The sequence below is a fragment of the Phocoena phocoena genome, chromosome 7 (genome assembly GCF_963924675.1).
Source record: "Phocoena phocoena chromosome 7, mPhoPho1.1, whole genome shotgun sequence".
NCBI classification, from domain to species: domain Eukaryota; kingdom Metazoa; phylum Chordata; class Mammalia; order Artiodactyla; family Phocoenidae; genus Phocoena; species Phocoena phocoena.
In genome coordinates, this window is record NC_089225.1 from 101,825,465 (window position 1) to 101,844,885 (window position 19,421).

General features: G+C 37.7%; 1 protein-coding gene across 1 annotated transcript in view; it reads right to left on the reverse strand.

The window, feature by feature from the left end:
* Nucleotides 1-19,421, reverse strand: part of DOCK10 (dedicator of cytokinesis 10) — a 209,768-nt gene that overhangs the window by 110,289 nt on the left and 80,058 nt on the right. The window contains exons 4-7 of the mRNA XM_065880263.1: nucleotides 12,148-12,230; nucleotides 1,296-1,368; nucleotides 897-1,019; nucleotides 517-651 (exon numbers count right to left, since the gene is read on the reverse strand). Of these exons, the coding sequence (XP_065736335.1) occupies nucleotides 517-651; nucleotides 897-1,019; nucleotides 1,296-1,368; nucleotides 12,148-12,230 (414 nt within the window). The remainder of the gene's footprint in view (nucleotides 1-516; nucleotides 652-896; nucleotides 1,020-1,295; nucleotides 1,369-12,147; nucleotides 12,231-19,421) is intronic.

A 19,421-nucleotide genomic window follows, 5' to 3' on the forward strand; every position in this document is an offset into this window, starting at 1 on the left:
TTTGAACTATGTGATTTACATATAATCTTACTGAATTCTTTAGCTTGGTGGATCTGTACACTGCAGCCATGCAGGTGGTAATTTTCCTCTTTGCCTTGAGTATAGCAGACTTGCTCTTGCCTCAGGACCTTTGCACTTGCTGCCCCTGCTTATTCTTTAATCTCTAGATCAAATATTTTCTCTTCATAAATGTTTTTCTCACTTCTGCAGCATAAAGATTCCTTTGCCACCTCACCATCGTCTCTCTACCTTCTGTAACCCTGTTTATTCCAGATTTTACCAATCATTCCATTCTGTTTATTTCTTTACGTATTTTTTGTTTTCCTTACTTTATTGAAATGAGTTTTGTGAAAGTAGGTATCTAGGCTGCCTTGCTCTCCACTGAATCCTTGGAGTTTGAAACAGTTCTCGGCTCATATCAGATACTCCATACATATCTTTGGAATGAATGAATAATGATTGGATGAACACACTTTTCGATTAAAAAACCTCGGGGGAAAAGAGATTTCTACTCACCTGTACCACACCTGTACAGGAATCCAAAAAGATGCAACCTTTGGGTTCTTTGGATATTTTTTCATCTTTGTAAAAATTCATGATGTAGGAATTATCTGGCAACTGAGTCAGCTGGAAGAAGCGCTTTTTGAATGACTAAATAAAGGGAAAAAAATGTAAGGAGGTGGTTCAAATCCACAGAAATTAGACTACTTCTGAGTCCTTCAATAGTGCTACGTTTCTAGGGCACTGTTCTAGAGAAGAACATCCTCCTTTCTCATAAATAAAATATGACATGAATAAAACTCAATGCAAATGGCTCTCCTCTGTTCTGTGACCGAAGTGGAGGAGGGTGTGAAGAAAGGTGGCAGAAACAAAGATGAGTCTTGATGTCTCCTTACCCGAACGGTAACGGTATTATTCACGGTGCTGTTAAAATTCCCCTTGTAGAGCCAGCCAGACTTGAAAACTCCGGTTCCTCCCATTCCCCCTCCGCCCTTGGAGGATGAGTGAGAAGTGGTATCCTGTACAGAAGGCATCATTAGCATCACAGCCATCTTCTGTGAATCCCAGATCTTAGACACTGCGCTTAAAAACAAGACTCCTTTTTCTCTCTTTGACTCATCTTAAGAAATCATGTTCAATTTCAAAACACACGTGATTCATTTTATCTAAAAGCCTTCACACCAACAGCTACTGCAGCTTTAGGAGAAACTGGTCTGAATTTGAAACACGCTAGTGAAAGACAGGAGCTAATTATCCTCATGTTTTAAACATTTCACTTTCAACCATTTACTTACTTCATCCTTATCAGCATCTTCATGGTCAACCTCAAAGGAATGTGAAGGAAGTTTCTCTGGTTTGTATTCTGCTCTGATATTAAAAAAAAAAAGATTCTGATTTGTCATTTGAGACATTGCTTTCAGCTGGGTAACAGCTATTGTGGTGGCTTTCTTACACATTTTTATAAAATAATATAATCTCGTGAGGGGCCCATTTCCTTTGGAAGTATTAACTTTCCCCTTACACCATTATATCTTATCTCCAGAAATTAAATCTCCATTTTAAACCAGAGTTACTATTTATACAGATTTACACATGTCCTTTTTAATTACAAGAAGGTAAGTGGGACAATTTTAAGGACTTGGTGATTTATATTTTCCTTCCTCCACATTTTGAAGTGGAATATAAAGTACTGATATTTTCATTATCTTTTTTTTCCCTTTTGCTTTTATGTGACATATCCAAGGCTACAGGACAGTCATTTGAAGAACCACCCAGTGCTCTGGCCACCAGGCTGCGCTGCTCCCCTAACCTTGGCCTCTCCCGGAAGCCTGCACCAACGTGACTTAGCAGCAATTGTGCTAGCTTTGGGGATTTCCATGGTAGCACAGTAAAGCCTCTTAGAGCATCACTGACCAGCCCAGAGGAGTAAGAGTGTACACTTGGCCCTATAAATGGTAAAATAAGACAGAAATAAACTTCCCTTGGCTTGATTCTCCCTCATAACACATGGTTGAATGGAAACCAGACAGTATCATCCAAAATTCAGGCATTCCTTTATACCTAACTAGAAAATCCTACACGGAGAGTTGGCATGGGAGATTTGTTTTCTTTAAAATGATTTATATTATGTAGAAGCAATCTCAGAAGTTGACTATTGAGAAAAAGGCCCAGGGGCACATTCAGTATTCCCATTACAAATGGTTTCCTATGTTGATGGTGTTCCAGATAGCAAGGGGAGTGACCAAGGACTCTTTATATGTATTCATATATGTCTATACATACATCTGTATATGTATATGTACACACACACATATATTTATATTATATATGTACTCATAAAATCACCAAGCCGTGCATTCACATATGGATTCAGTGGACTCAAACGGATTCAAAATATTCTGTACCCTCCTTCTGAAAGACATAGAAATGCCCATTCCCAGTTCACAGCAGAGAAAGAGCACAAAAAGAACACTGTCCTCACTATCAAACTGTAGAAAAGCCTGAGATCAGAACCACATCCTCCATACCTGATCAATGTTTTTTCTATTGTGGTAAAATATACATAACAGAAGAATTACCATTTTAACTGTTTTTAAGTGCACAGTTCAGTAGCACTAAGTAGATTCACACTGTACAACCATCCCCACTGTCCATCTCCAGACCATTTTTATCCCCAAACTGACTCTGTACCCATTAAACAATAATTCCCCATTTTTCCCTTTCCCCAGCCCCAGATTATCATTCTACTTTCTATCTCTATGAAATGAACTATTCTTGGTACTTCATATGAGTGGAGTCATGCAATATTTGTCTTTTTTGTGGCTGGCTTATTTCACTTAGCATAATGTCTTCAAGGTTCATTCATGTTGGGGAGTGTATCAGGATTTCATTCCTTTTTAAGGCTGAACGATATTCCATTGTAACCTGGTAAGAGTTTGTGCTTCCAAAGCCATTTCCATGAAGGTGTCCTGGATCTACAGAATTAGGACTGTCTTCCTGTAGATGTTGAGCGTACGTCTCTTATGATGCTTGCCTGGTTCTGTTATTTGGACGCCTGTCTTAGCCCTCCAGCAGATTATACATTTCTTAAAGCCAGTGACTCTAATAAAGTCCCATCTACATCTCACTCGGCTTTTTTCTTTCCTGTTGTAGACATGATCAATATGCGTTTGCTGACTGAATTATTGAGAGGCAAGGTGAACAAGGATATCACAGAAGTGAAATAATATGAAAAGGTATAACTTAAACTTTTGTTTTTGGAAGGCATCTTGGCGATGTTCTTTTTAGCAGTAGGACACATTTTTGGTGATCAAAATCCTAAGAGGCACCTCCAACATGTTAAATAGGTTTTTTAAAAGTATCTTATTATTGTGAATTTATCCTATAAATTCAAATTAATGAAAGTCCCTTGCTACTAAAATTCATAACTAATAAAAATAAAGCTATTCTGGGGTACACGGTACTTGATATTGAGTGTTATAAATGATATCTAGAGTCTCACTTCAGTCCTAATTCCAATTTATTTCTCTATTTTGTTTCGGTTCCACAGTCTTGATAGGACATCCCAAGACCCATAGATAAGTGGTTGCAGATGTTAACAGTTTTATTTCAAAGCCAGAGGCTTGAAAGAAGAGTGGTAGGAAATGTGTATTTCAAGGTTATCATCACAACAGGTTCAGACACATGGTAAGGGTAAGTGATCAATAAATGCTTGCTAATTAATGTGTATGAATTTACTTGCATGGGTATGTGTTAGTCCAAATTTCAAAAACATATTAATATATAATACAACCTTCCTCATCCATGATTTATTTGCAAGCTCAAAAATATATACCAAGATAACAGACATTTTGTACTGAAGTCTAAATATGCACTAAGTAGCATATTGCTTTTTATTCACATGTATATGTGTATAATCAGACTTTTGGACACAAATACAGGGAATCCACATCTAGTCTAATCTTGCTATTTTGCTGAGAAGAAAACGAAGTCCATAACAGTTACTCACATAAACACATGGTGAAAGAGATGGGGTTAGAAGCCTTATCTCTGAAACGATACTTCCTGTATTAAGGACGGATTATTCCAAACCATCTTTAATAAGCATGTTAAGTATGACTGCAGCCATTTTTCTCTTGCAAAGGATCCTGGTGTACCTGTAGTTCTTTCTCCTTCTTGCAGAACCTTAGAGATACTCAAGTTTGGGCCAACTGCCACTGATGTTAACTTGTTCTGCCTCTTTTGGTTAGGGTCAACCTTATATGAAGGCAGAACAGGTAACAGACCACACTGTTATTTTGGGACCACTGGGAAATTCTCCCCATCCCATCAAAAATACTCCTCTTCTCCTTAACAACATCTTGACACTCCTTGAACCAGAAGCAGTTCCTTTTGCCTTTTCATTTGATGGGCAAAATAAAGCACGTAAACACAACCCTTTCCTCACCTCCTTCCAGAGGTGACACACTGCCTGAGATTCAGAGGCAGGTTCAAAGGGCTTATTTCAGAGCAATTATTCAAAGTAATTTGTCTGCAGAGGAGGAGACATGAGTGTTCCAGGATTCTTAAAATGATGGCAGGGCAGTAAAGGCACTATTAAGGAAACATCCCAAGTGAAAGATAAAGGGATGAGTAGGGGAAACTGAGGATGAGGCAGCAAAAACAAACTTGAACTGGAAGGTCAATGTTTGGCTCCAGGGTGGCCCTAAATTATATGCTAGTCCTTTCCTGCCCGTCTCCCTTTGACGTTGAGACAGTTCTATTCGTTTCTGAATTCTTTACTCTGTCCTCTTTTGCCAGCATGGTTTATCCTTTCTTTTCTTTCTTACCAAAGAATAATTTTATAGGCATTTGTTCTTGATAATTGTGGCTTTCAATAGAGGCCATGTTCCACAGTCCAACTCTCATTTCTGCAAAGATAATTATCAAAGTGTAAAGAAAGGAGAGAAGGAACAGCCTTTCAAACTAGCAATGAAATAACAAACAATTAAGGAAACAAAATAGGGTTTTCACGAATCTCAGTGTATAAGGTTAAACACTTGTGAGGGTTTTTCCACAAATCTCCCATCAGAGAATTGAAAATAACAACTAAGATAGCCTATAAATGATTGCCAAAGTTTCACAAAAGTCCATGATTTTAAAGTGACTTATGCACAACTCAGCTGAAAATGCTGTATTGACAGGAGAACGGCTAAACAAACTATAGTAGATCCACACACAAAAGGAATGTTACTCAGAAAGGGAAAGGAGCTACTGATACATGCAACAATGTGGATATCACTCAACATCACGCTGAGTCAAAGTCAGAAACACAGGAATACATATGGTATGATTCCAAAAAATAAAGTTCTAGAATATAAAGTTCTAGAATATGTAATAGCAATCTGTGGTGAAGAAAATCAGAACAGTGGTTGTCTCTGGGGAGAGAGGGAAGTAGGGGTGAGGACTGACAAGGAAGGGGTAGCCATGAACTCTTTGAAGGTGATGATAACATCCGTTATGTCAGTAGGGGTTTCAGGTGCACAGGTGTATGCATAGTCAAAGCCATCCAGTGGTTCACTTACAACTTGTGTCTCACCTCCTAAAGCTTCCCTCAAAAGAAAAAAAAGTAAACTGTAAACATATGTTTCTAGTTACTGGTATGCATTCTAAAGTGTTTAGAAAGGGTGCAGACAGTGTGTTGGTACTTTAAACTCACCTTGAAATGATCAAAATATAAGATGGACTGGTGGATGGCAAGAGGGGTGGGTGGATGGATGCATGTCATAAAATACATACAGCAAAATGTAAAAGATACATTCTAGATGGTGAGAATATGGGTGTTCATTGTATAAGTTTTCCAACATTTTTTGTATGTTTGAAAATTTGCAGAGTAAAATATAGGGGCGATTTCCTTTTAAAGGTGTTGAAGAAAAATGATGTTTCCTGAATTTTTTTAATACTAAGCAAAATTTTAAGAAATTGTGCCAAAATATATATAACTATTCTCAAAGAAAATAGTGAGTATGAATTTCTCAAGAACTTTCCCCTGGTATTTTTGAAGGACAGATGATTTTGAAAAGAGAGAAGGCGGCTTCATACAAATACTAAAAAAGTTTTTTTAAATTTCCCAAATGTTACGATATTACAATTTGCGAGGTCTCCAAACTCTTGCATAAAACCAAATTTTCTTTAAGTTTTCCTTTTCAGTTCACTTAAGTATAATGACTCAAAAATAAATCATAAGATATGATAGATAAGACCAATGAGGTCACTAGCAAAACTCAACCAACTACATTAATCCTTAGTCATATTCATGCAGACCTTACTGTTCATTAAATAAAATATGCAGACCAGAGAGTGTCAATACAGGTCATATCTAGGGGTGTGGGATGGGAGAATGTGCATGCTTTTTCGTTGCTGGCTTTTCTTAAATCTGTTTGCTTGATCAAATTCACTGTGAGTTGACAGCTGTGTTAATTCTTGGAGCCTATTCCTCTCGTCACTAAATGATCCAGTTTTCAGATAGTACCTGTCACATAGAAGACCTACAATAATGACAACCACGTATCAGAAGATAAATCCCCAAGCTGAGTAAGCTCGCCTTCTAAGGGAGGACGGAGTCGGTAATTAAGCATAAATAAACAAGGTAATTTCCCTGGATGAAAACGGTTGGGAAGAAAATTAAAGAGGAAGAGAGAAAAGAGTGATCAGGTAGGGGTGGCAGAAGCCAGGTTTAGAAAGGGTGGTCACAGATGGCCAGTTTGGTTCAGAATGAGAAGAAGCCGGCCATGTGATGATCTGGGGGAAGATCATTCTGGCACAGGGAATGGCGAGCAAAGGTCTTGAGGAAGGATCAGGCTTGCAGCATCCAAGAGTGGACCGCTGGTGGGGCTGGAGCACAGTGAGGGAGGGAGAGAGACAGGAGGGGAGGTCAGCCTTGTAAGAAAATGCCCTGCAGCACACTTGGCAGAGGGTTTAGACATGGGTGCTACTGAGAGCTCTTCTTTCCCATCCCTCTTCCCACTGACCCACAGGGCACTGCCTCCTTGTCCTTAAGTAACCATCATCACTACTCAGTCTCATATCTGCAGGGCCATTAAGCATGACCTTTCTCTCTTCTGGATGTCATTAAAAGATAAGCACCTCTGGCTGTTGAAGGTAAAATTCTTCCCCCAAGACCACTGTGGGTCTCTAAGGGCCTTTGGGCTCCAGAGACGGAGGGCTCAGCAGGGGCCGCACCTTCCGGTGATTGGCCCCAACATTAGTTGTCATTTCTGGTCAGTCTTATTTCTCATTTCTATACCCAAATAACCTCCTATACCTCATATAAGGAGTGTGGAGATGCCTGACTGGAGTGAGGTTGGGGGCTAGTTACTAACCCTCTCGATGCTCTGCATTCCTTTATACAACAGGGAAAACAGATCCTACTCCGTGGGGTCATGCGTGTTAAATGAGATAATGTACATATGGCACCCAGCACATTCTGGCTCACTGTCGACACTCAAGAAGTGTTCTTTTATTTAAAAAAAATTCGGTTCCAAATCAGCCCAACTATACTGGTTCCATTTTTTTTTTTTTTTTTTTTTTTTTTTTTGCGGTACATGGGCCTCTCACCGTTGTGGCCTCTCCCGTTGCGGAGCACAGGCTCCGGACGCACAGGCTCAGCGGCCATGGCTCACAGGCCCAGCCGCTCCGCGGCATGTGGGATCTTCCCGGACTGGGGCACGAACCTGTGTTCCCTGCATCGGCAGGCGGACTCTCAACTCAACCACTGCGCCACCAAGGAAGCCCTACAGGTTCCATTTTAATTGATCTTCTATCTATCACAAAATATACTCTATGAAATTTTCTTCTTTATATCCACCCAGCTGTGGTAAAAAAAAAAAGTATGTCATTTATCTCTGTATTTTAGCCTGCGGATTAATGAAATCTGTGGCCTCATAATTTTTTGTTTGTTTCACATTTTTAAAATTGAGGTATAATTGACAGATGACATTATGCTAGTTTTAGGTGTACAAAATAATGATTCTGTATTTGTATATACTGTGAAATAATCACCACAATAAGTCTAGTTGACATCATTACCATGCAGAGCTACAAAGAATTTGTGTGTGTGTGATGAGGACTTTTAAGATCTACTCTCTTGGCAACTTTCAAATATTCGATACAGTATTGTTAACTCTAGTCACCAAGCTGTACGTTCCATTACCATTGACTTATTTATTTTATAACTGGAAGTTTGTACCTTTTTGATCCCCTTCACCTCACCTCTGACAACTATCAGTCTGTTCTCTGTATCTGTGAGCTTGCTTTTTTTTCTGGTTTTGTTTTTAAATTCCACATATGAGTGAGATCATGTGGCTTTTGTCTTTCTCTGACTTATTTCACTCAGCACAGTGCCCTTCAGGTCCACGCATGTCGTCAAAAGTGGCAAGATTTCCTTCTTTTTTATCACTGAATAGTATTCCATTGTGTATATATGCCACATTTTCATCCATCGGTGGACACTTAAGTTGTTTCTGTATCTTGGCTAGTGTAAATAATGCTGTAATGAACATGGGGGTGTGTATATCTTTTCGAATTAGTGTTTTTGTTTTCTTCAAATAAATACCCAGAAGCGGAATTGCTGAATCATATGGTAGCTCCATTTTTAATTTTTTGAGGAATCTCCGTACTGTTTTTCGTAGTGGCTACACCAGTTTACGTTCCTACCAAGAGTGCACAAGGGTTCCATTTTCTCCACATCCTTACCAACACTTGTTATCTCTGGTTGTTTTCATAATAGCCATTCTAACAGGTGTGAGGAGATAATTCATTGTGGTTTTGATTTGCATTTCCCTGGTGATTAGTGACGTTGAGTATCTTTTCATGTAGCATTTGGCCATCTGTATGTCTTCTCTGGGAAAATGTCTATTCAGATCCTCTTCCTATTTTTTAATAAGATCGTTGTTGGCCTTTTTTTTTTTTTTTTTTTTTTGCCACTGAGTTGTATGAGTTCTTTGTATATTTTATGTATTAACCCCTTATCAGGTATATGATTTGCAAATATTTCTCCCATTCAGTAGGTTGCTTTTCATTTTTTTGATGATTTCCTTAGTTGTGCAGAAGCTTTTTAATTTGATGTAGTCTCATTTGTTTATTTTTGCTTCTGTTGCCTTTGCTTTTGGAGTCAGATCCAAAAACATCATTGCCAAAACCAATGTCAAGGAGCTTATTGCCTATGTTTTTACCCAGGAGTTTTATGGCTTCTGGTCTTATACTCAAGTTGTAAATCCATTTTTAGTTAATTTCATGTATGGTGTAAGATAGTAGTCTAGTTTCATTCTTTTACTTGTTGCTGTCAGCTTTCCCAATGTTTATTGAAGAGACTATCCTTTCCCCGTTGTATATTCTTGGCTGTTTTGACATCATACTTCTTTTTTATGACATTCTTGTTTCCTAGGAACACCAATTTCAGTGCCAATTTTTATTTCTAATGTGTGAAGTCTTTACATTTTACATTCTAGCCTGAAATAAAGTCTCTCTCCAGTATCTTCCTATGAACAGACACTAAAAAAATAAGGTTCTTAAGAGTGGATAATAGCACAATTTTAAATTTAAAGACTAAAAATGAGGGACATGAACACATATCATTTTTCACTTCCCCATAATTCCAAGTTTTTATTTTAAAGCCTCAGCAATCCATAAAAAGAAATGATCAGTTTAAATTGGTAGCAGACATAGAAGAATTTTTCTAATGCAGGAGGTATGAAAATGATTTACTTCTAATAGTCTCAGAAGGCCCAAGTAAATTATGTTCCCACTACTGACCTAAATATGTGTAGTCTTTAGTGGGAAGTGCTTAGCTTTGTAAAATCATTTAAAAAATAGTTTTACTATTCAATGTTACAGCCTTCATTCGTTCAGGGGATACATGAGGATTATTCTAGAACTTCTGATTTTCATTTTGAACATATCATATAGAGTTCATTACAGTTTCTCACTTAGCAGCAGTCTTATGCTTCCCTTTCTTGGTAGCAACTTCCACATCCTTTAGTTAAAGTCAGGGAAATTTTCAGTAATATTTTGGTTACTTTTGCATTTCTTCTCATGAGATTCCTTCTCGGGCTCTACAAGAACTCCAATTCAACAGTGATACCCAGACCTGTTCTGACTGGTGCCTTCTCTCTTGTTTTCACAGAGGAACGATATAGTGCATGTGAATTTTTAAATTAATTTATTTTTCTTTATGGCATCATGAATACAAGAAAAGATGAACAGTGTTTGGGGATAAAGCCATTGAAGATTTCAATGGACCTAAGCACAGCAGGAAGGCATTTATGCCAAATGGCAGCTGAACACCTCTTTCTACACTCTCTCCCTTTATACGCAGTCTGCCAAGTGCTTGGACATGGCTTACAAGTTGTAACCACTTCTCAGTGCTATTTTCAGAAAGAAGAAGTCTCGATGTTAAAAAATGCTTTGCCTTTCAATTGCAGCTACAAAAGGTGTGTTGACTAAGGCCCAGACATTCTGAATGTAATAATTATTCATGAAGGCCTAGGGTGTGATGAGACCTTCCCAACATGAAGTTTAAGGAAGCTATCTTTTAGGAGTGACCAGAATATAAAGGAACGTTCAGAGATTTGGTGAAAGTTAACAGCCACTGTTTTGAATAAAGACTTGCTGTTTTAGAGGAACATTGCTTTGCTCTTCACAGTAACGCTACTCCAAAAGAAATGGCCTGCTTCTCTTTTTCTTTTTCTTTTTTTTAATTCTCACTGCTACAATCCCATTCTCCGTAGAGGAGGTAATTTCTTAAAGAGGTAAACCAGATCATGTCACACTCCAGGTTACAAATTTCTAGTCTTCTGTTGCAATGAGAATAAAATCCAGCTCCTTTTCAGGACCCACGAGGTCCCCTGCCTAGTTCCATGGTTTCACCAACCCTTAGGTCCGGCCTCAGAATGACCACTCTGGTTCCCACCTCATGGCCTTTGCCCCTGCTGTTTCCTCTGGGAACCCTTTTCTGGAGATTGCAGTGCTGGTAGCTACGGTTCCTTCAGATCTGTGCCCAAATGTCACCTTCCCAGAGCTACTCCATAATACCCCCTCCACTTCAAATTCTGCATCCAGGAGTTGATAGCAGCACTTCCAAGTATCCCAGTCTGGAAAAGATGTTTCTCGGGGCACGGAAAATCTTAGAAAGTGGTGCCCAAATCTAAACCATGTGCCCATTAAAAAGTTAGATGCAATGTGTATGACCTCAAAGTTTCACTTGAGGGAAGTGTTAATAAAAAATTAACTTTTGACTGTCTTAAGTGTTTTTTCTGGATGACGTGCATCATTTTAGTTTGATGAACCAGTGTGTTGGGAGATTCCAGTTCTTTGCAGTTCTTTGAATTTAAGCGACTCCAAGCCCATCCAGGATTATTATGTTTTAAAATTTGTTACTCTCTCAGTTTACTTATCCAATAAGTAATTATTGCACACCTACTATGTGCCAGGCATTCTCCTAGGCCTGCCGGGGATTCTGCGAGGAAGAGTCCCTGCCCTTTGGGGCGGGGGTTAACTTTAGTGGGAGACACAGACACAGAATAAATGACTACCCTAGGTCAGGCAGTTGGTCAGGTGAGCAAATTCTTTATAGAGGTGACATCTGGGCAGTTGCAGAACAATATCACCTTTTCCTAAAGACTTTATTTCCCCATAATCCGGAAAATAGTAGGTGTTTGTTTTTCCTTTTTGCTGTTCTTAGACATTTATCATTCCTGCGGAGGTTGTTTACTTTCGTGCCCTTTGATATCCCAGAGTGAAAATACATGAAACCAATGGCAAATCGGAATGCTATATACAGAATATTGTCAGAAAAAATTTCTGGTCCAAATTTTACTTTTTAAATTGTCTTGTATCTGCTATTGAAAAGACAGCTCACAAAAGAATGACATGGTACTTTAAAACTTTGTTCAAAACCTAAATGAGTATACGTATCTCTCACCCTAATTCTGTGAGGTTACAAGCAATACGTTGTTGAACAAAATGTTCCATCGTGACTTTTACTTTTAAATTTTGTAAAACACACCTTGATACTAGATTAACGTACATGCATTCATGAACAGCGGCAGAATTTAGGGAACATAGCTTATATATGGAAAAACCCAAGAAGTAATCATAATAGGTTCTTACCGAGGTAACTGTCGAATGTCTCCAGAATACTGTTCGTATTTGTAGTTTACCACATACCACTGGGAACTGTAAAATTTACAAGCCTGAAAGGAAAACAATGGCAATTAAAAATTATCATTCAAAAAGCAGCTGTCCTGATAAAGAAGCACAGTGCATTCAGTGCTCATCATCTCCGGGTTAATGTTAAGGTAGCTATGTTAGCGATTTTAAGGTAGATAAGGGGCTTGAGCATTACAATCATTTCATTTTCCAGTGAAAGGAAAATCTAACCTTTCCCAGACTCTTAGAGGAGGAACTGTTTAACATATTTATTCTATTTTTCTCCATTAAGGAAAGCCTAATTTAATCATCCTCTGAATCATAACCGGATATGTCACTAACCTCAAGTATCATCATTTTTCAGCGTTCCTTGGAAAGCCGTCCTTTATGTAACAGTTCTTAGCAGTGAAATATGTTATTATTTATATGCTATCCTTTCATCATAATTTTAGCCCATTTCTTCTTATTCCTGCATCAGTAACCTATCCTTTTCCTCTTTATAGCAACCCTGCTGTCAGCCTGAAATGAGTTTTTCAGTTTTACCTCATTGCCTCCCGAGACCAACCTTCTCCCTGATTATTCATCAACTTTATAAATATATGTGAATAAAAGATGACCAAAAAAACTTTTAAAAAACAATGTTAATAGCACAAAAAAATTATCTTAGAGCGGTTCATGATGGCTGAGTTTGCAGTAGTTACTCACGGCAAATATTTCCCAAACACCGACCCTGTGCCTGTCACAGTACTGACCACAGAGTGGTAATAGGGATTTCACTAGCTGGCTTTTAAGATTCCTTTAGATTCTAAAATTACATAAATCTGGGGATTAAACAGCAACACCAGGATTATAAGGAGACCCTGTCCTCTAGCATTAGTGGGAAAAAATGAGGAGTAATAAACTTACTGCAATGTGAGAGATAAGACCTCTGATCGTCTTTGTAACCAAGAAGGGGACAGCAAATGAGAGCTCTTCAGGAGAGTCATTACTCAAGGTGTGGAAGGGTTAGAGCAAAGAAAGCACGGGCACTGTCTTTGCAGAAACAGAAAGTGGGAAGGAGTGGCTCACAGCAGGGTGTAGAAAGGTGGGTGGAGAACATAGGGTGTGGGCACCTGGCTCAAGATGCACAGGAAAGGCAGGGAGAAGGGTTAGGGGTCCTTAGCCACACTGGATTTCTCTAGCCTTGAACTTCCTCAGCACCATAGCTTTATCTGTTCAGGGAAACACCCCGACGCAAATGGGGACTGAGGGCAAACAATGCATGAGACTAGGACAAAGATAGGAGTGGGGGGATGGCGGCAGGGGGAGAGGAGAAAAGAAGAGATTAAAAACAGAACCTCAACAAGACAAATAGATGTGGATAACAGTCAAAGAGGATTCAGGGGATGTGTACCGACTTTGGATGGAGAGGAGGAATGTGAACAAAACTTAATGTTTAGCTAAAATTAAATTTCTTAACTTGCCAATGCCTGAGCCAACTGTGCAAACCACACGTTTCTGGAAATAAAAGGAAAACTGGACCTTGATATGCTCCCTGGCTAAAATGTTCCATCTTCATTTTCGATAAAGATGCCAGGAATTCAGGCAAGGATCACAAAGATCCACAGCATCGCAACCCAAGAGGGAAAAACATTCATGATCACGGCTCTTTCCCACCCTCTCTCACTTACTTTCCTTTCTCTCTACACTTTCCTGTAGTTCTCAAACGATACACAATGGAAAACAAAAAGCATAAAACCCACCCCTTTTTTGCATTCCCTTTCAATCTTTTTCTTTTTTCTGGTGCGTAGTTTTACCTAGTTCTCCTCTAAGTATATATTTGAATTGGAATATTGTTTTTATTCACTTAAAGGCATATTCTAAAGATTTTTTAACTTTTGCTTTCTAAATTTTATGACCACTTTAAATAAATAGAATAAAGTCTCATACCCTAATTTACCAACCAGGTCTCTTGGCTTTGGAAACCATCCATTCATTAATTTGGCCAATAAACATTATTGAACCCATACCAGGTGATGCAAATACATCAGTGAACAAGGGACACAAATTCATGCCCTCTTGAAAAGTGTGCCCCTGTGAAGAGCTGGCCAACAAACACAAAAATAAGTAAATTGTGTAATGTATCAGGAAATGCTAAGTGTCATGTGAAAAATAAAGCAGAAGAAGGGGGACGGATAGAGTTGGGGAAGGAGGGACAATTTAAATAGAATGGTTAGGGTAAGTCTTACAAAGAAGGTGACATTTGAGCAAAGACTTAGAGAAGAGGACAGAGTGAGCAGTTACTATGGCTACTTCAAATTTTGTGCCATTGTAGAAAAAGATGCTTCAGAGTGTTTCTTCATGAATTTGATCCTCCCATTTTCCCTCAAGTTTGACCCATTTTGGATCATTTTCTTAGGATAGAGTACTCAAAGTATTTTAAAGATTCTTGATAAAAAACTCCAAACCAACGTATATTCTTTACAAAAAAAACATGCGAACAGAGGGTACCGCACTGAACCAGGAGCTACAGGGCTTTATTCTTGGTCTGGGACTAGTACTGAATTCCAACATGATTTTGGTCAAATCATTTTATTTATTAGGATCTCTGATTTAGCAACTGAACACTCAGTATATTAGACTGGATTAGAAATTTCTCTCTCATAATATCTATTGCTACACTTCCTAATCTGGAGGTTTCGATGGGACAAATGTGCATTGTCTTATTGCCCTGTCTTGCTATGGATAGTACCTATGTGTAACCACGATAAACATTCACGCGTATTACATACACTGTTCACGAGATGCCACAGGCTTCACCAAACCTGAGATATGTTAATCCTGAATTGCACTGACCGAAAATGAAGGTGGTTATTTCTTATAATAGTACAGCCTAGTAAAGAACTACCTCTTTTTTGTTTTGGCAGTGGCAAGTGCCTGTCAGATACGGTTCTAGTAGGTGCTTTACATATAATCTTAACAAGCAATCCATGAGATTTTATATTCCCATTTTATAGATCACAGAGGCAAGGAGAGGCTCAGATTTTTGCCCAAGATCCCACATGTGATAGAAGTAGGATTTCAAACTGGATTTGTCTGACTCAAGAAGTCTATTCAACTAATTTATGAGTTGTTTGATATTTGCAGACTTTGAAGCCTTTAAAAAAAAAAAATCACATCTGGACCACCATTCCAGAGGTTTTCTACGGTGTTTCTGTTTCTGTCTTGGAGTCAGGCAAACCTGGTTTTGAATTTTGGTATTAACTGTGAGGTCTCAATTAAGCGATTTAATATCTATTTCTTTATCTGTCTAAATAATACCACCTTCATTAGGATCGATTCCTATAAAGCACCTAACAGAGGGTAAGTAACTAACAAATACTTGTTTTTAAAAAATAGGTTTTCTCAGCAAGTTTGACTCAATCTATAAATCACATTCATGATAGCTGATAATAACAACTTGTTTTTCTTGATTTATTCAAGTATAGCTTTGGAGAGCTATCTTAGCTCTGATGATCATAGCATTCTGTTGTGTGTGTGTGTGTGTGTGTGTGTGTGTGTGTGTGTGTGTTAGTTTCTGCTTTATAACAAAGTGAATCAGTTATACATATACATATGTTCCCCTATCTCTTCCCTCTTGCGTCTCCCTCCCTCCCACCCTCCCCATCCCACCCCTCTAGGTGGTCACAAAGCACCGAGCTGATCTTCCTGTGCTATGCGGCTGCTTCCCACTGGCTATCTACCTTACGTTTGGTAGTGTATATACGTCCATGCCTCTCTCTCATAGCGTTCTGTTTTAATCAAATTCCTTCTGAATTTGTTAGGTTTCTTGTATCTGGTGGTAGGTAGATGAGGATTAGAGTTGGACTAGATGACCCTTAAGAATCCTTGTAAACCTGTGATTTCTCCGATTCTGAGAAAGCCAGTGCATTTTACCAACACATAAACATTTCTCCTACATAGTTAGGCATTTTGGAAATGTTACGCATAGAAAATTATTCGCCATTCTTTGCTCCAGCCCACACACTCGCTCTAAGAAGATCATTAAGATCTATTATAATTATGACTACAATTCCTCTTTGTCCAAAAACTAAGCTGAAATGACCTGTTGCAAATTCAAAGTCACAGGCTACAACTCTGCTTGTTTTAGTAAGGCAATGGCTCCATTTCCCCCCTAAAAAGTACCTATCTCACAACACTGATTTTAAATTACCTACTTCTTATCCCCTTGAGAAAGGGACACTGCCACAGTCTGCTTCAAAGATGAAGACTGAATATCCAGCAAACATTTGCTGAGCTGGTTAATTTTTCCAAACAGCAATGCCCCGGTTCACATTTTATTTGTTTATTATGTTTGCTTGTTCAGCCTTTATCTCGCCATCTCTGCCTGTTCTATGTTTAGACACACAAAAAATTGAGCCAACTCAACATAGTCAAAGGCTTTTAAATCATTAGGATAGTGTTGCCCAAATTGTATTGTGTCCATGGAGCTTGCTAATTAAAATGCAGGTTCCTGGGTCCCACGGGGGGGTTCACTGAATCAGAATCTCTAGAGGGGGCCTTGAAATGCATCATTCCACTGGGGTGACAGTGTGACTCTGTCCTTGTCATGCTGTCTGCCTATGAACTGAAAGCATTAGGGTCCCAGCTTCACACAGGGAACTCTAGTAACTGAGGTGACCCTCCAGCTTCCCTGTAAGTAGGCACATCCTTTTAAAAGAGCAGGGAGCATACCAACTACAGCATGGGGTTTTACTGATAGTGGAAACTCAATATATATGTGTTGAATGAATGAATCTTCTATATTCTTTCTTTTCCTTTAGAAATAACTAAACAGGACACCTTAAAAGTTCTAAAAATCTAAATACTTTTGAAAAGATCGGGCAACTATAAAGCATACCCTAAAATACTCTAAACAAAACATATCATTTTTCCCCTTTTCCCGTCCTCTTTAGAGGATCACCAGAATCAATTCAAATCATGTCACCTACCTCAAATAGCAATTTAGGTTTGGCAATGTAATTTGTCCATCTCTTAAAAAGGCTGATTATTAGATTCTGGCTACAGAGTAACAAGCAAGTAACAGATTGCATTTTAGATGCAAAATTATTTTTCTTTCTGGCTATAGAGGTTATTTAATTACATGACTACTTTCTTGCCAGAAATATTTATGCAACCACAAAAGGTGTTCTTTCTGGCCCTTAGTCACCAATGGGATTAATTCTGTATTTGTAAAATGATGGTGGTGATTTTCATAGTAATGCCATTCTTTACAAAGTTTAGAAGTAATTATGGCTATTTTATAAATGTTAAAAAAAATGCAGCATCACGAAGTTAAGTGAATTCAGATAAATTATGTATTGAAAGAGTGGCTGAATAATTTATTGTCCACATTGAAGCACTTCAAAGCGAAAGGAGATGCTATTAGCCAGGCCAACAGGTAGAATACGAAACTTCCTGCAAATCAGGACACTGGTCACCCAATAAATACACCGATATTTTAGAAGAAAGGAAAAGGCACTGAAAACATTTTTTAATTTAACTTGACCACATATATTGACCATTTTAATTTAACTTGACCACATATATTGACCACATAACTTGACCATTATATATTCCTTTAAAATGCAATCATTAATTTCTGTACTATGAAAATAAGCTGAACAGTTACTGATCTTTTAAAACTTATACTACACTCTTGGGAGAGAAATGAAAATGAGTTTGGACAAAATACATGATGTAACTATAGATCTGATTCAGTTTCAGAAATCATGGTACAATCTTATTTAATAGATTTTTGAGTCTGTTTGTTTAAAATATTACTTGATATTAGATAGTGTTACTATGTATATAAATATGCATATACCATGTAAAACAGAATGTCACATCAAATGCCAACCATAATTGTAAATCATTTTTAAACTATTGTGTCTGAATTATAGAGTAGCCTAAATTGCTACCTTTGTTGATTTTAAATTGAAAGTGAATCAAGGTATTTGGTTTGTCTTTTAAAAATGCATTGCACTAAGGCAACTGAACAAACTTTAAAATTAGACTTTCATAAATCACACCTGTGCCCAATCTGGGGACCTACACTCTAATTTCCCAGCTAGATGTCACAAGTATTTTGTCAGGACATAAATAATGGATGGTACTGAAAAAAACCTTGATAATATTATGATCTACTTGTTCTTTTCATGTAAGTCATAAAATCTGAGCTGTAATTCAATGAAACTGAAATTTTAGGTTCAAACTTATGATGGTTTTTAAAAAATTTTTACACTCCAGGGTCCCCGACTTATATTTCTGTCTTTATTCACTTACCACCAAACATTGTAGGATGATTTTTATTGTGGAGAAGATTAGAGGAAGCCAGTTTAGAATGGAAACCATTTTACATGTTTGGAAACAAGACTATTATTCTAGGGATGTGACAGACTAGAAAATAAATTTATTCAAGGTGGTTAATGTGAAACACAAAAATATTTTGTTTTCATTGTTTTCAACAGTGTTTTCCATATACATTTTATCCTAATGCTACTGAAGAGTAAATGCATTTGAATTTACCTTAATCAACATTTGTACGTTCATTATTTTTACTGTCATACATTTAGTGTTAAAAAAAAATAGGGTGATCCATTTTGTTCTGACTATGATAGAAAAAAATCTTTACATCTAAGACTAAACTATATATAGGACAACAGATTTTGATATCATTTTTCCATTCAATTCTTGAAGTTGCAAAATAAATACGGCTTTACTTATACATTTACTTTTAAAAAGTACACACAAAATGAAAAGTCCCTTAACTTCCAGCAAGACCTTCACTAGTGAATTAGAAGCCTCCTTCTTCAAAACAAAAACCTTTTATTTGCACTAATTTTATTAAGAAAGGGTTAAGATATTTTTTTTTAATTTGGAGAAATTTTTATAGTTGTATTTTCCCTAATATCTTCTAGTAACTGAAATTGTGCACGTACCCCTGATGTCACAGCAGAGGGGTTACTTCTAGATTGAAGAAAACTATGCTTACCGTGCTCTGGCCTAAAGTTAACAAATGCATTAGAATCACTCACTTGCTGCCCAATGATTCAGAATCAGAAAACGGCATTCATTTTTACTTAATTTATTTATACATGCAAAAAAAAAAAAGCCCACCTCAGAATCATTTACTGAAAGACTCATTCTTCTTTCTGGGTGATGAACTGCACCTCATTCTACGTATGAGATGCAAACAATTTGTATAAAGTCCAAAG